We start from the raw sequence: 17,051 nt of genomic DNA, 5'->3' as shown, positions 1-17,051 counted from the left end.
AAAACTTGCAAAATAAAATAACATGAATCGTGGATTGGGTGGAAATGGAATCACAAGGGCAAAGTTGAAGATCATGTGACCAATCATTCATGACAGGGAAAGTAACTAAACTATGGAACGTTCCCAGCCTAAAATGAGTTAATAAAAATCTATCGTATGCTCCTGGGACGAAAGACAAATAGGGATGAATATTAAAAGTTGTTAAAATTAATTGATGATGAAGGACAGAGGGCTTTAGGATCTCTACCGTCATTCTCTGGGTATCAAGCAGCATTAAACACTCTCTTCTCAAATCCTTTCTGGAAACTGCTTCAATAGAAGAGGGATTCGTATAGTAATGTAACTGGCCCATGTCTTTAAAAAAGTTATGCACATATCTCAGCAAGGGAATCTTCATGGCTCCTTCCAATTTCAATATGTCTGAAAGGATGTCTCTGTTTAAATTAGTCTGTGGTTTTGTCCACAACCTGTGCCATAATAGCACAGGCGCTATCCTAATAGAGTCAGAAATATACTGTATACCCAGTTCGGCATGGCAGACACATCCTGAAGTACTTTTCGGTACAGCTAAAATGTATTTAAGAAAGGAGTTTTCGACAATCTGTATGGGGGAAAGATCATTAACCAAGGGCGGGGTCCCACAGCCTGCCCGACGCCTAGCACATGCTCGTGGCGCTGTAATACTAAGCCTGTTGACTAACCACAGACAGCAAATGATGAGCAAGCATAGCCCACAACTAATGGCCTTAAGAGTACCTTACTAGCGTGTGCCCAGAATGAAAGTGTTATGGGTGATAGTCCAATGTTTCTAAGCGCTATTCAAATTCCAGTAACGTAATCAAAACTACAACTCCCACAATGCATGAAGGTAGTTCAGGAACACGCCTCTTTTCTGTCGTACAATTATCTTATGAAAACACACTGGTTCGGGAACTCCTTGGTGCAGCTGCATAGCACCCTTTCTGTCTACACAGGAGTGTCTGTCAATAATATCTATGAAGCTTGTCTTACATGAGTTTACTTGTACCATTGCTCCACAAGTACCCATCTTCCCGTGCCTGGTGCTTTACGTGTGCTTTTGCCTCCAGTGCAACCTTCCTCCACATGTGCCAATAGCTTTGGCTAAACACTTATAAGGTCCCAAAGGCGAGACCTATTGGCTATGCCAATGCTTGTTAATGCTTATGGCAGGACGTGAGTGGAAGTCTTAAATCCAAAATAGCCACCTCATTAAGTGTTTTGCAACATCCCCGATATGCCCTAACACTAGTACAACACTTGTTTTCACGAACACCTATATTTCAATTGAGAGTTGCAATGCATAGCCGGGATTTAACACCTGGTTCTTCTTGGTGAGTTTTAGCATCGGGGATGCTACAACTCCTTGCTATAGGCTACAACTTCAAGATATATGGAATGAGGCTCCCCGACTGCTGGACAGACACACTTTCCAAGTATATTTTCCATGTTGATCTTAGTGCATCTATATCACTATCCTGAAGAAGACCCTATTGAAGTCATTCATTATTAGGGGGTCAAAACAACAACAATATAAGACAATTGAACTGCTATATTTTGGATTCAAAACCAACTGGGTGTAATTCTACATTGGAAAGTCACCCTGATGTTTTTCAAAACTTACAGACAACCATTCTTGACCTCAAGTGTAACTGAGCTAGCTTTGTGACTTTGTGTTTTGCTTTTTTAATAACTAATAAGCACTGAGCCGTCAATATGCATTTGCTTCTATGAACACCTCAGCCCTTGTGGTTTATTCTGTATACATGCCTATATCAACATGACCTCTTTGATACATTACAATTGAATTATCTCATACATGTTGGGCTTCTTGTTGTTTGTCTGAGTTAAACTGCTTTAAGGGCGGAGGTTATTCCACACTCTTGTTGAGAAAGAATCAATGTTTTTATGATGTGTTTCCTTAAGAACCATTGTTTTGTGCATTGCATACGTAGCCAGGTACTGAGGAATACAGGATCTTTTTACAGGCGTTCTGATGTTATGTTGTGCTGGGTCCGTATGCCCACTCTAATAATTATGGGAAAAGTAAAACTACTACTGTAGCTAAAAAGCCAGAACTGGCGGATGCAGTCACAAATTACATGGGTGACTTGGCAGGAGGGCATATGAATGGATTGAAAACATAAAAAAAAATCATAATTCGCAATTTATGAAGTGTGGAAATTTCTCTTAACACATTCAGGGGCACTTAGCGAAGTGTGGATGCCACCACCATTTAGCACTTTTTTGCACTTTTCACTTTAAAAAGGTGACCAAAAACTGCAATTTTGTGCACCTTTACTTTTCCTGCATTACTTATGGTCATTGGGTGGCGAGGACTTTTGAAATGCTTTGATTGCTCAAGTTTTGTCTTGAAAAAGTTACTTGTTTTACTTTTTGTGCAGATGCTCACTACTTTTTTAGAGTCTGCTTTCCAAACAAGAGTGTCTGTAAAAATGTAAATCACTTTCATCTACCTTGCTTTTTGAATGTTTTCATAGCTAGTGTTTACTTTTCAATGAAGTGTTGGGTTAAGAAAACATAGCACACGTGCTTAATCTAATTCACACGGTGTACTGTCTGACTCGACTGATAAATGTCAAAAGATGAATTGCTGTTTACCAAAGGTGTACCAATGAGATAAGCCAGCTCCGTGGCAAGAATGGCATGGAATACTCCATTTGTGTCAGTTCAACCAGTTGCAAATTTATTTAAAGAAATTCAGCAGCCTAGATTTCTTGTTTTTATGACTACGGCTTCTTTTTGTTTGTCAGGTGTTTGATCCAATGAGATTTTCACCTGAGAATGCATCCCAAAGACATTCACATGCGTTCCTGCCCTTTGCTGCAGGTTCAAGGTAAGTTCAAATAATGATTTAATGTCGTTATCACACAAACAAAGCTGGGTTTTCATTAGAGGAAGCACTGCCTGAATGGCATTAGAACAGCAAGACAAAAGCCTGCTGCGAAATCAGTTTTGAAGGAATGCTGGTGAAATAAGTCTAGAGTAAGGACTACGTCTTTCCTGTTCAAATCAGAAAGTTACAAGGTAATGCAGAAAGGGATTAGGTGCATAAGTACACCCACACCCATAAACCTACAGCGGCATCCACCGCTACCGTAAATTGTACTGAGATATGCTTTACAAAAGGATTGGAGCAGAACTTGCATCAGGGTGGAGTGGCTAACATTGAATAGCTCCTTGCAGTTTGTAATTTCAGCCACATAATTCTTGACCTCCTCAGCCCAGGTCCGGCTTTAGCACGATGGCGCCCGGTGCGAGAATAATTTTGGCGCCACCAACACCCTATGACCGCCTCCTTGAATTCTGTCACTACCACCAGGCAATGGTGCCACTCATCTCTCCAATCATAAGTTATTGCTAAACACAGCGCCCCCCTGAGGTCAGCGCCCCCCTCCACAGGTCAGCGGCCAGTGCGGCCGCACCAGTCGCACTGCCCTAAAGCCGGCCCTGCCTCAGCCCACCATGATAGAAAAAGGTCAGGAAAAAGCACCATGATAAAAAAGAGAGGGGACTTATTTTCAGACCGAGTAAGTCTTTTTGTTTAACTGTAGCAATGTTTACAGTAATGGTGTCTCATATGGAGTTAGAATACAAAATACCTAAACATTGGATGTGTGTAGGGGAAACATCCATTACAGTGCAGTCATTACAACAAACTACCTTTACAACGCAACTGCCTTTGCACGCATGCCATTACAATGCATGCCATTACAACACGTCACTACAACGCATGCCATGAGAACGCATACCATTTCAACGCATGCCATTACAATGCATTATAAGGTAAGTAATGGAGATTTTTTTAGTATTAGGGTGGTTATGGATTTTGGGGTACATGGGAATAGTAATTTTTACTACTACACCATCCAACACTTTCCCTACTGTTGCACTCACTGGAGTGGGAATAGTATTTTTTATCCCTACACTATCCAACACTTACCCCACTGTCACCCTAAAAGTATTATGTGTTGTAATGGTATGCGTTGTAATGGAATGTGTTGTATTTGTAGTTTTTTAAATGCGTTGTAATGGCATGCATTGTAAAATCATGCAATGTAATGGTAGTTGCGATGTTAAGACTGCGTTGTAAAAGCATGCGTTGTAGTTGCATGCATTGTAACGTCATATATTTGTGTGTAGGAGTCCAAGTAAATTTAGCCAGTGTCTCGGAACAATCACTTTCTGACAATGTTTATTAGAAGGGAAAACTTCTGATTTGTCAATACTTAATTTATATCCGGAGACTGCCGAGTATTCCTTTAGTAAATTAAAACATTTGGGACTGGTATGTTGTAGATCAGAAACAAAAAGAAGGACATCGTCAGCATAGGCAGTGAATTTATCCTCAATGTCTTTGTTACCTAAAAAGATGCCTGAGCTAAATATCTTCGCCAAAAAAGGTTCCAGAGAAAAAATGAAAAGCAATGGAGATGATGGACAGCTTTTTCGAGTACCTCTTTGTAAGTTAAAATATGAGGATTGTATGGCCATTAACAAAAATAGATGTTTTCAGTGGGTAATAAAGTAAACAAATATATTTTAAGATTTCTGGACCAAAGCCATAAAATTCGAAAGCTCAAATTATAAAGTCTAATTAACACGGTCAGATGCATTCTCATAATCAAGAGTTATAGCTGCAACAGGAGTGTTCGTTTTTGGGGCTAAGTGAATATTCAAAATCGTTGTGAAATTATCAGTAATATAGCTGGCTTTCACAAATCCTGATTGCTTAAGTCCAAATCAGCGTTGATTAGTGAAATAGGTCTATAACTCCCACGAACAGTCACATTTTTGTCTTTTTTGGGGACCAGATAAACCATAGCCTCCTGCAAGGATAAGTATCGTAGAAAATTGGGAATAGAATTCCACTGAAGAACCATCTGGGCCAGGAGCCTTATCTTTAAGTAGTTTGGTGAGAGCCGTTGTGATTTCAGCGACTGAGATATCTTTTTCCAATGAAGAAAGATCAATTGATTGATCATTCATATTTGGAATAGAGTTAACAAAGTCACCTAACACCTTTTATGATGGTGAGGATTCTAGAGTATATAATTGAGTGTAAAAATCAGGAAAGCAGCCTAGATTCTACAAGTCTGTATACTGTCTATTGCCTTTTTCAAGTCGAGCCTGGGCAGCGCATGCGCTGCTCTGCGAGGCATGCTGTATTGAGGTATGGAATAGAAGTTTCACCCATTTCCAGCCCATCTTCATTTGGCTCCTGTTGCTAGTTACAGATGTCCTTCCTTCCAGGTCAGGCAGATCCGGAACCTGGCTTCCCAACCTAGGGACCAGTACCTGTGGTTGGGCACTTGCCCGGCGCACCAGGACTTCATTGGGAGCACATATGCCCCCCGAGGGTGACACACAACTCAGGTGTCATGTGACAGTCTGCCTGGCGCAGATCTCCCGACCCCTGTCCATCTGACAGTGCAGGAAGATCCCCCCGGACAGAAGTGAGGTTACCATGGTCACTCACCGGTGACTCAGCCCTTCTGGCTGGCCCCTGACCCACTGGTTCTCCCACCGGGGACTCCTTCCCCCTCTCAGCCCTCAGTCTGGACTTCTGCACCCTCCCAACTGGAGTGGCACTGCCAGACACCAGAACGGATGGAGGCCTGGTTACAGGCACTCCCCATTTCCCAGACACTAGGAGATCCTCCTCAAATGGCCTACTAGCACCATCTAGGCCCCCAACCTGGTGTTCCCTTAAGGAACCCTCCAGGCCCTGAGACTGGGTTTCGGGCACCTTGGGACACGCAGTCCCACACTCACTCCCTCTCCACTGAGACAGGACATGAGCCCCTACACCCCTCCCACTACACTGGGACCTAACTGGGCTACACTGAACCCCTTCCACCTCACAGGTCTGGAAGATATCTGGGCCACTCCTTTTGGGATCACTCCCCAATGCCTCTTCAGACTCTCTGGACTCCACCAAGAGATCTACCTCCTGCGCAAGCTCCCTGGGATCAGAGAACTCACACTCCACCGGGTGTTGACATAGCTCTGGAAAACAGGGACTTAAAATATGCTCTCCAAAAAATGAATCACACAGCCCCCCACAGTTGTTAACCAAGCTACCATTTGCCTCACCCTCCAGTGCCTCACACAAGTACCTCACACCACTCTCCTGAGATTGGCAAGACAGTGTCCTACTGTCTCTGTCACACAACCCACACTCTTCTGGCTGGTCTTCACACTCACACACCAAGGTTTCTAACATGGGGGAACCCCTATCCCTGTACTCTCATCTAGAGTCAGTAGAGTATCCCTCCCATCACTAGGAATATGATCCCCTGTGTCAGTCTCCCAATCTACTTCAAGGACACTGCACACCACTGGAGCTACCTCATAAACCTGAACCCCGTGGTGAATGTCAACCCCCTCCCTCAAGTCAGGTGCCACATCTCTGGGTGTTTGTACCTTTCTCTCAGCACTGGAAACTACGATCTTGTTGCCACCATCTGAGCTGGACTCCACCTCCAACTAAGTAAAGCTCACCTCTAGAGCTACCCATGTTTCTTCTTCAGCTGAGACACTCATGGCCTCAAGCCTCTCGAGCTCCAAATCATGCTCCCTCATTCTCAATTCATGGGCTAAGGTCAATTTCAATTCTTCCAGGGCCCGAGCATTCTTGCTCTCCTATGCCTCTTTCTCTACTTCCAAGTGCTTCATTTTCATTTTCATTTTCATAAGCTCCAACTCATGATCTCTAACCCTTTGGTTTTCCTCCAACTCCTCTGGGGAAAAACTTCTATCTGAATGGTTGCTGGAGGCTGCTCTGGACACAGGCAGATCCTGTGACCTGAAACCATCCCCTTGTGCATCCTCATCCACCTCTGCATCATCTGTCTCCCCAGCCTCTTTGGTCTCCCACCAGGCCCTTAAGGCCTTCCATAGCTCCTCCTTCTTGGAGCGGAGCTTCAGGGGACATCCAAAGCTCCTGCTTGAGTTGACCTACTTTGTAATCACTTAACATTTCAATATCAAACTACAGTTCTTCAACCTCACTTGCTGGTTTACCATTCTGAGACATGATGCGTGGATATTTTCAGGGTTACGAACAAAAATAGAACCAAAACAAAGCACAGTATGTAGTTGCATAGTGGTCTGCACTAAACTAGTGATGTACACCAATCACTGTGGGTCAAGTACAAATACAAGTTCAAATCCCACTGCTGACCAACAATGTTAGATCTGGGGGTCTCTGGTTGGCAGAGGTAGGTACCACTGTCCAAATAGGGACCCTTGCTTCTAGTCAGGGTAAGGAGGATACACTCTTTAGATACCCCTAACCCCTGCTCACCCCCTTGGTAGCTTGGCACGAGCAGTCAGGCTTATCAAAGGCAATCTGTAAAGTATTTGTACCAACACTCACAGTAACACAGTGAAAACACCACAAATGGACTCCACAACAGTTTAGAAAAATAGAAGTATTTAATCTAAACTAAACAAGACCAAAACGACAAAAATCCAACATACACAGTTCAAGAATATGGTTTCAAAAGAGTTCTTAAGGTTGCGTTAAAATAATCCACAGTTGCGTCACGTTTTAGCCAACAGTACCTTTAGATGCGACAAAATTTCCAAGTGATAGCTGCAGCATTGAAAAACAAGAAATGCGTCACTCCTGAGACCCTGGGGAGGCGATGCGACAACCCCGCTGGATGCAGCGGGCGTGTTGCAACGAATCCGGTCTGTATTGGGAGGGAGGCGATACCATGTATAGATTCCGTTGCGCAGGTTTCGTAGGAAGCGTCTCGCAAAAGATACGATGCGGCGATCTTCGAGACGGCGACGATCCCAGGTGCAGCGGCGATGCGCAGCGGCGATCTTCTCTCGCGGCCCCTCGATGCGATGGCTCTGCGACGACTCTCGCAGCAGCGTGATGCGGTCGGCAAGCAAGCGGGGCGACGATCTCACCCAGTGACGATAGGCTCTACGACGATACTCGCAGCGATGGTACTCTTCCCGCACCGGAGTGATGTGTTCCACAAGCGAAGGATGCATTGGTTCTTGCAGCGGCAACAGGCGCTGCGTTCTTCTCGATTTTCGCGGCAGCGGGAATTTCCTCGCACTGACGGGGATGCGCTCCGCAAGCGAGCGATATGTGAAACTTTGCAGATAGTCTTTAGTATCTTCTTTTCCCAGCTTCCTAAACACAGGTTCAACTTCCAGAGGCACCACAACTGGCTCAATCACTCTAGGAAGGACAAAACTCTCTCAGTAGAGTTCAGGGAAGCTGGGGGTGAAGTCCTTTTGTTCCTGGGACTTCTTAACAGGGAGCCAGCTCAATTCAGGCCCTTGGAGATCTTTTCAAGCAAGGGGACACAGCACAAAGTAAAGTCCTTCCCCTCTCTTTGGCAGCAAGGCAACTGCAGGTCAGCCAACAAACACACAGAAGCACAGTCCTTCTTCAGTCTTCCAGCTTTCTCCTTGGCAGAGGTTCCTTCTTGATTCCAGGATGATCTAATTTTCTGTAGTCTGGGGCCCTATACTTATACTCCTAAAAGTCTTTGTTCCCTTTGCGCAGGAGGGCTCTGTGCCCGGTCTGAACCAGTTCTGGGTGTCCCTTGAGAATTTTGTTTTCCTGGCCTCTCCTTTCCTTTCAGAGAGAGGGGCAGGGTCGTCAGCTGTCCAGCAGGAGGTGGAGCCAGCATTGTGGAAGGCAGGCACAGCCCCATTCAGGCCCAGGTGCCCCCCCTCCCACCACTCTAGATGCAGATGGAGCTATTCAGCCAAGGGATTGCCCACTCAGCCTCTGGGAGCCACCCAGCACCTGCCACTCACAAACCAGACAGTCAATTCACAAACAGGTGCTGTTCTCAAACACAGGATTTAAAAACCACCTTTCCTAAAAGATGTGTTATTAAATTCTGAGTTCAGGGATACCAGATTTTTATATCCTATCTTGCTCCTATGGGAAGATATGCAGGTAACCACTGTACACTGCATTCCCCATGATAGCCTATGGGCAAGATAGCCTTACAATAGTGAAAAACGAAAATGGCTACATACTCTACCTTTCACATACACTGCACCCTGCCCAGGGGGATACCTTGGGCCTTCCATAGAGGTGTCCAATGTGTACAGAAAGGGAAGGGTTAGGCCTGGTCAGTGGGGACACTGGCCAGGTTGACATGGCAGTCTACAGACTGCACACAGGCACTGCAGTGGCAGGCCTGAGCACCATTTCAGGGCTACTCATGTGGGTGGCACAATCAGTGCTGCAGGCCCACTAGTAGCATTTGAATCACCAGCCCTGCCACACTCAGTGCATTTTACTAGGGACTTCTTGGTGATACAAATATGCCAATCATGGATAACCAATTACAATAACAATTTACACAGAGAGCATATGCACTGTAGCACTGATCAGCAGTAGTAAAGTGCCCAGAGTCCTATTGCCAACAACCACAGGTCAGGAAAAATAAGGGAGGAAGAAGCAAAAAGTTTGGGGATAACCCTACAAAAAGGGCCAGTTCCAGCACTAGTATTCCAATTTGTATCAAAACATTCATTTGAATTATGATGTGAGACTAGGATGGACCCAATTTTAGCCTGTGGCAAAGATTGTAGAATATTACGTGTTACAAATATATAATGAATCCTAAATTTGAATTGGTGTGCAGAAAAATATAATATGCATTCCATGTTTTTAGTATTGAAAGACCTCCATGCATCAACTAACCCCTTAGAAAGTATTGTTTCCTTAAAGTTTGTTAGCATATTGTTAGGGATATATGTAAGAAAGTGGCTCTGTATATACTGGACCAAAGTAAGGTACAGTGTGCACAAATTCCACAGTCCCCAGAGGTTTGGCAGAGGGTAAAGTTAGATAGAACCTTACTCTCTAAAGTGGTAGCTTGGTCGGCCAGTAATGCAGTATCAGAGGACAGTGTAAAGCATTTGTTGTACACACTCAGTCAGCAAATGGTCTCACACACTCAAGAACTGAACTCTAGGCCAATTGTTGTGTATCAAAAGATATAGTTGTTTTATTTTAGAATCAACGAGGTATCAAAAATATACTTTCTCAGAATGAGGTACTGTAGTTAAATACTTTTCAATTAGGCAATAGACTTTTTGATTACAATAGTTACAGTTGTTGCAATAAGCAACACAATTTCAAACACAATGCAACATTGAGCTCAATGGAGATTTCGAGTTAAATGCAATTGATTACTTTGTAGATTACTTTTCTAGCCACAGGACTGGATCCTAGATTCAGTCCTGGGACTTTTCCCGCAGCTAAGTAAAAGCGTTTTGGTTACAGTAGTGATGTTTAAGGAATATTATTGTATTTTAAAATTTACTTAGCAGGTAAATAGTGTTTTGATGCCTTTTTCTTACTCAGGGTTGGATCCTGGATCCAGCCCTGGTACATCTCCTGTAAACAGTTAAAAGAATGCGTTCAAGTCATACAGGCGATTTCTAAGGAATATTTGTAGTTTCTATAAATCGACACGTAGAAACTTTTCTGATGAAAATCATACAATGGATTCCTACGGAAGGAAATTCAAGTTACTGGTAAGCACGGTTAAAATTACTTTTCAGGGTCAGTGCTGGGCGAAAAAGATGCAGCACAATGTTCTCTCCTGATAACAGGTGAGTAAATCGGAATTCGTTGTTCGGCTGATTTTAGGTGAATATTATCCTATGGAAGGAAAGTGAGTTATCGGCTTTTGGGTAAGTACTGGACTGGCAGAGTTAAGATTCTGGGCATAGACTCAAGGGTCCCCCAGGGTCAGGTAGGTACAGTTGGTTCACCCTCAGCGGCACAGGGGCAGCCGGGTGCAGAGGTAGTTGGCCCAATGTTATCCAATGAGAGGCAGTGGGACTTCGGTTGGTGGCTGCTGGCAAGCAGGCCACGCTGCTGTGGGAGCTGGGTTCCTGGTCACTTGCTCAGGGCAAATGGGGAAGTAGGTTAGGACCAAGGTTGCACTGCCAGGGGCACTCGGGCGGCTGGGTGCAGGGTGCTTTTGAGGCATCGGGTGCTCAATGTTATTCAGTGGAGATCTTGGAAAGTGAACAAAGGCTGCAGGCTCTGGGACGGAGATGCTTCAGGAGTGACGAACACTTCGAGAGGTAATTTGGGATCTTGGAGGATAGGTAGGCACCCCGGAGTTGGGCACAGGGGGCGCCGTGTGCAGGGGGGTCTTTGACATCGTTAAATCTTACCCTCTGCTGGTCGCGGTTGGAGGGGTCCCTTGTTCTGAGGCTGCAGGCATCGTCTGGGTCGTCGAGGAGGGTCCTTAGGCACTGGATTCCAGGTCAGAATCGCTGGGGGGACGTCCTCAGGGTCTTTGTTCACTCAGGCACAGGCCGGGCTCAGCGGGTGCAGAGTGTGCTGGATTTGCGGTTCCTGGCTTGCACCAGGTGGAGAAGCGTGGCTCAGTGGTTAGAGGCGGCAGACCCAGAAGCTGAGATCGGCCGTGGACCAGGGTTCGATTCCCCGCCTCGGCGGGTCTCGGGCTCAAAATTCCACGGACTCGACAATTCTCGCTCCGGTGCCTACTCGACTCACGGGGTCACACTCTGCGACTCTGGGCAATAGCTTGCTTAATCTCCACTACGGCCCCTCGCGGCGGGATGCCTGGCTTTCACCTTGTGGATACCCTGCCGGGGTATCTCACAGGGGAATACCAGGACGGGTTCCCTAAGCAAGCGCCTTGATACCTTTGGGTGATACGTGCGCTATATAAGTCGCAATACATTTACATTTACATTTACACCAGGGGTGTTGCTGGTTGAGCAGAACCTCTGCTCATGGGAGTCCCAGTCTTTAGGAGGTTCAAGGCAGGCAGGTCCTCCGGGGATTTCGAGGTTGCTGTCCGCAGGAGTCGCCAGGATTTAGCAGGAGCAGGTTCAAGGATCAACAGGCCTGTAGGGCTGGGGCCAAGTCAGTTGGTGTCGTCCTCTTGTTAGCAGCTGCACGGCGGGTCTTCTTCTTCTTGATCTTCTTTCTTGTTTTCGAATCGGGATCTGAGGAAGGAAGGTTCAAGGTGTACCCTAAATACTAAATTTAGGGGCGTTACAGGTAGGGCAAGGGCTGGGACCAATAGGTCCCTCTCCTGGGGTGAGTACACTCCCTATCCTGCTCCTCTCCTGTGGTAGGGGGGCAGGAGCCTCTCTCTGATTGGGCAGGGCTACCCATCCTCAAGATGGCCAGAGCCCGGAGTTGTGCTTCACCTCGCCTCTCCCACCTGAGGGGTGGAGTTGGCACAGCCTGGCACAGCCCCTTTCCTCACTGAGGGTTTCCCCGAAAGTCTTCCCGCCAGAGTGGGGGTCAGAACTGGTGGGGGCCAGTTTGCTGAGTACAGCAAGTGGCCTGGAGAAGTTCACAAAGGCTGCATGCCTTTGAAGCTTCCCTTGCCCATCCTGGGGGTGGAGACCTAGCACCTCGACCAGGACGTGCATTTTTGCAGGCCCAGGAGAGTGGATGGCTCTCTACCCAGGGGTCCAGCAACATATCAGGCCGCCTATCATTAGGAGTGGGCACTGGGTTAGAGGACACACAAGTCCCGGAGGTAGAGGCCACCATGAATAATGTCCAAGAATGTATCCCCCTTGTGAACCCGGTGACCCCTGCTCTCGATCAAGACCTACTATTGCAAATTGAGGCTCCGTGATCACCATCACTTAGTGGCCCACCAACCCTAAAAAGGAAAAGGAATTGCAGGAAAGTGCAAGTTAAACCTGGGACTAATAGTAAAACTAATAAAAATGGCCCCCCTTCGAATCCTACTAGTAAGGTAGCCGAGAAAATCCCTGACTCAAACCTTATGTCTGACCTTATGTCTGATGAGCAAGTTAATTATATTGTAGCTCTTTTAACACAAACAAATTGAATTTAAGGGGGCGTGGCTTGACTGGCGAGCATGGCGGTTGTGTAGAGCGAGAGCTCCGACCAGCCGACCGAATATCCTGCTGCATATCCTGGGCCTGATCATCACCTACGGCGCTACTGGCGGCAAATATCCTCCTTGGTCGGGAGGGCAGCCTCCGGTGACAACAGAGGCGGCGGACCGACACCGGGACCCGCGGCGCGGCCCGGGGGTGTGGAGCGGCCCGGAAGCGACCAGTGAGGCCTACGGAGCCGGGGCCTCGATTTTGGAGGCACCCGGCCGACTGCGACTGTGGGCTGCGGCGGCGGGCGAAAGCGTGGTCGTCTGGCCCTGGATAGCCAGACACAGCGCAAGGTTACAGCCTCTCCCGGACGGCAGCGGAGATGAGCTGAGGCATCCGACGACAGGCGCTGTGGGCGGGACCAGGAGGGGGGCCGACAGAGGCAGCCGCCATTATTTGCCGAGATCGGCCGGTGAGTGGGCCCAGCAGATTGCACCTCCGAGGTCGGCCAGCATGAGAGCCTGAACCATACAGGGGGAGCGGGGCAATTTGGGCCCCCGGGGGCCCTGGCCCACACAACGCACAGAGTCCACGTCGGGGCGTGATCCGTGGGATCAGTGACAGCGCCACTGGGCGCGAAGTCCTTCCCGTCGGCCTGGGGGCCTGGTTGGGGACTGCCCCTACACTTGTTGAGCTTGTGGTGAAGCCCGCCCGGCGACCGGGACCGCTGGGTGACTGGAAGTGGCGGCCGACACTTGGTTGTGAGCCCCGACAGGTGTGTGGGCCCAGCGCAGATCGGCGCCAGACAACGACACGGCCCTATTGGACCCATGCAGATCACCTGAGACCCGTGGCAGACAGCGCAGAAGGAACGGAGTGACGACGCAGCATTGCTTCAGCCGTGCAGTGGTGAGTCGGGGACGCTCGGCGCTCCGGGCCCCCGGGGGTCGGTTCGGGCCCCGGCCCACACAGTAGTCGGCGCAGCCGCCTGAGCAGGAGCCCGCATTGATCTGCTGGCCTGGGAGCCTGGCCTGGGACTTGACCCATAACCGCAGGGTGCTGGTGGCAGCTGGACAGGAGGGGGGGCCCCCGCCCAGGGCGAATGCTTGGTCGACACCGACATCCCTGCCTTCCATTGCTAAGACTGTGCCGGGGTCCCTAGCCCAACAGAAACACTGCACATCCCCACAAGACCTCTTTTCAACATGACACGCGGAGGAGCTGGGGGCAGCTAGAGCAAGCAGGGGCCCATTGACAAGTTCACGGAGGCGGTTGGCCCGGGGGGCTCACAGACTCCGGTGCCGGACAATGCAGCACTGTTGGCGGCGATCACACAGTCAAGAGACGCCCTGGATGCAAAGATCGGGGCTCGGGTCCGATGTCATGCTACTCCGCCAGGACCTGCGGAATGCAGTAGAGCGTATTACGGGGACGGAGACGCACGTCACGGAGGTCGAGGGAGATGTGTCTGCCATGAAGAAAAGAATCCTGGCCCTAGAGAGGACGCAAAAGAGCCTAGCCATGAGGGTCGAGGACGCGGAGGGGCGTGCCCGGAGGAGCAACCTTCGCTTTGTGGGCTTCCTGGAAAATTGCGAGGGTAAAGACACAGAACAATTCCTGGCTCAGTGGCTGGAGAGCTGGCTCCCGGAGAACGCTCTCTCACGATGCTTCGTAGTAGAGAGGGCCCATCGAGCGCTTACACAGAAACCCCCGGTTGGCGCACGACCGTGACACCATCCTGCGGCAGGCACTACTGAAGGGTACGCTGACTCACGAGAATGCTAATATCCTAATTTTTCCGGACTACACTCGGCTGGTGCAGCAACAGCGCCAGTCGTTCACTGCAGCTAAAGCCCGGCTTCGAGGCCTCAAGATACAATACGCATTGCTTTATCCAGCAAGTCTGAGGGTCACATACATGGACCGCACATTATTTTTTGACACCCCTGAGGAGGTTTTTCAGTGGACCGATGAAACAGTAAAGATCCGAGTCAACACGGCGAGGGGCGGAGAATCGGATTCCTCATCGAGTGGCGTTGCTAGGACAGGGCTGAGAAGTCAGAGATGGCGACGTGGGAGATCGCGTGCGAGCCGTGGCTCGCGCTCTGGATCGGCCTCCCGTGGGGGCACCCCCACGAGGGAGAGACAGGAGAAGGTGCCTTGACTGTCATGGGACATGATCCGGCTATTTCCTCCTATCTAGTGAAGATGATCAGGTGCATCGTTACTCAGGCTGGGAGTCACACCCAGTCCGTTGGGAGGGAGGGAGCGACAGCCTAGTTTCTATGGGCTGCAGCTGGGGAATCCATTGGGAGGGTAAGATATTGGTCCCCCGTTGGGGACCAGGCCTTTTGCCGACCGCGACAGGTGCTTCCACGTTTGAGAGGTGTAGGGAGGGGTGTGGGGTTGTGTTTGGGGTTGAGGGTTGGAGGGGGGAGGTCTTGTTTGCGCCGACATTGCTGCTCGCTGCTTGCTTTAAAATGTGCATGCTGTGTATAGTTACAGAATTTCAGTTTGTTGTTGCGATCCAATGTCTCACACTGAAGAGGGAGGGCGGCTAGCCTTGGGCCAGATGCGTATTTTGAGTTGGAATGTGCATGGGGTGCTGGATAAGGTGAAACGGGGGGCAGTCCTTAAACATGCCAAGAGAACTGGGGAGGACATCATACTCTTACAAGAAACGCACCTGCTAGGTACAAATGCTTTGTGCCTCCAGCGTTTTGGGTACACACACACATACCATTCAGGGTTCACCAGGGGCTCTAGGGGGGTGGCAGTTCTTGTCCATCGTAGAATTCCCTTCACTCACAAACGCACATGGTCGGACACACATTGCAGGTATGTATTGGTGCAGGGAGAGATTGGGGGAGAGTCTGTTGTCCTTGGCAGCGTGTATGCCCCGCCGCCGTTGCAGTGGTCATTGGTAGAGAAGCTCACGTCCCTCTGGGAAGACATGCCGACAGCCCTGTCCATTGTGGGGAGGGACTGGAATGATGTCATGGATAGACTTTATGACAGATGGCGGAACCCAGCTACATTCCGAAACTCCGAGGGGGAAGGGGGTACGACCACCAAGTTGCGGGCGCTGGTCTTGGGTCTTGACTGGGTGGACACCTGGAGGTACAAACACGGGAGTAGACACGACTACACGTTTCTCCACATCGCGTGACTCCTTCTCTAGACTGGATTATATCTTTGTCCCACGGGACCTGGCCGGTAGAGTGCAGTCGGCAGAAATCCTGCCGCGGGCACTCTCTGACCACTCGCCTGTGCTCCTCACGCTGGATGCGGAGCGGGCCAGGCAGCCATTCCGGTGGCGCATGTTGACCTGGCATCTGATGCAGGACACTTATCGTGCACATATTACTATGGAGATAGATCACTTCTTCACGGCCAATGTAGGTACAGTTGACTCCCCAGCACTCCTTTGGGAGGCCCTGAAGCCCACGATACGGGGGGTAGACATCTCATGGTGTACGGCGGCTCGTCGGGAGAAGCGCGCGGACCTGGTGCGTCGCGAGGCGGAGTTGGAAGCGTTGGAGCGCAGGGGTCGAGAGGATGGAGGAGGTCCCGCCAGAGGGCAGCTGGCACTGGCTCAACAGCAGTATTCTGCCGTGCTGCTAGACGAGGCGAGGCAGGCCTGGCTAGCTACACGCAGTCGGATCTACCAATGTGGCGACAAGTCCTGTAGACTGTTGCACCGCGTATGTCAAGGTGTCATGCACGCCCATCCGCTGCCCCGAATGACGGGCCCCGGCGACACGCTCCTCCTGGAGCCGTCAGCGCTAGCTGAGAGTTTCGCAGACTACTTTGAGGCATTATACGCACCCCGGGAGAGCCTGAGATGGTCCAGCGCTTCATTGATGACCTTCCGCCGAAGGCCGTCACAGATGAGGCACGCGACCTCTTAGATCAACCCTTGACGACCGAGGAATTGGCGACGGCGCTGGGTGAGCTGAATCCGGGCAAGGCACCGGGCCCAAACGGGTTTCCCATCGAATTCTTCCGGCGGTTTGGGACGCAACTAGGTCCCTACTTTCGACCGGTGGTCGAAGAGGCGTGCGAGCGCGGGATTCTCTCCCCGGACTGGCGACATGCAGAGGTGGTGGTCTTCCTCAAACCCGGGAGGCCCCCTAAGTATCATGTGTCATATCGCCCCA

General features: G+C 49.4%; 1 protein-coding gene across 1 annotated transcript in view; it reads left to right on the top strand.

Moving 5' to 3' along the window:
* The window catches only part of LOC144800127 (cytochrome P450 4B1-like), a 417,525-nt gene that overhangs the window by 359,381 nt on the left and 41,093 nt on the right, over positions 1 to 17,051 (top strand). The window contains exon 11 of the mRNA XM_078671655.1: positions 2,793 to 2,875. Coding sequence (XP_078527781.1) covers positions 2,793 to 2,875 — 83 coding nt within the window. The remainder of the gene's footprint in view (positions 1 to 2,792; positions 2,876 to 17,051) is intronic.

This window comes from Lissotriton helveticus, chromosome 1_2 (genome assembly GCF_964261635.1).
Source record: "Lissotriton helveticus chromosome 1_2, aLisHel1.1, whole genome shotgun sequence".
Lineage (NCBI taxonomy): Eukaryota > Metazoa > Chordata > Amphibia > Caudata > Salamandridae > Lissotriton > Lissotriton helveticus.
The sequence above is the reverse complement of the archived record's forward strand: the minus strand, read 5'-3'. Positions and strand labels throughout refer to the sequence as shown.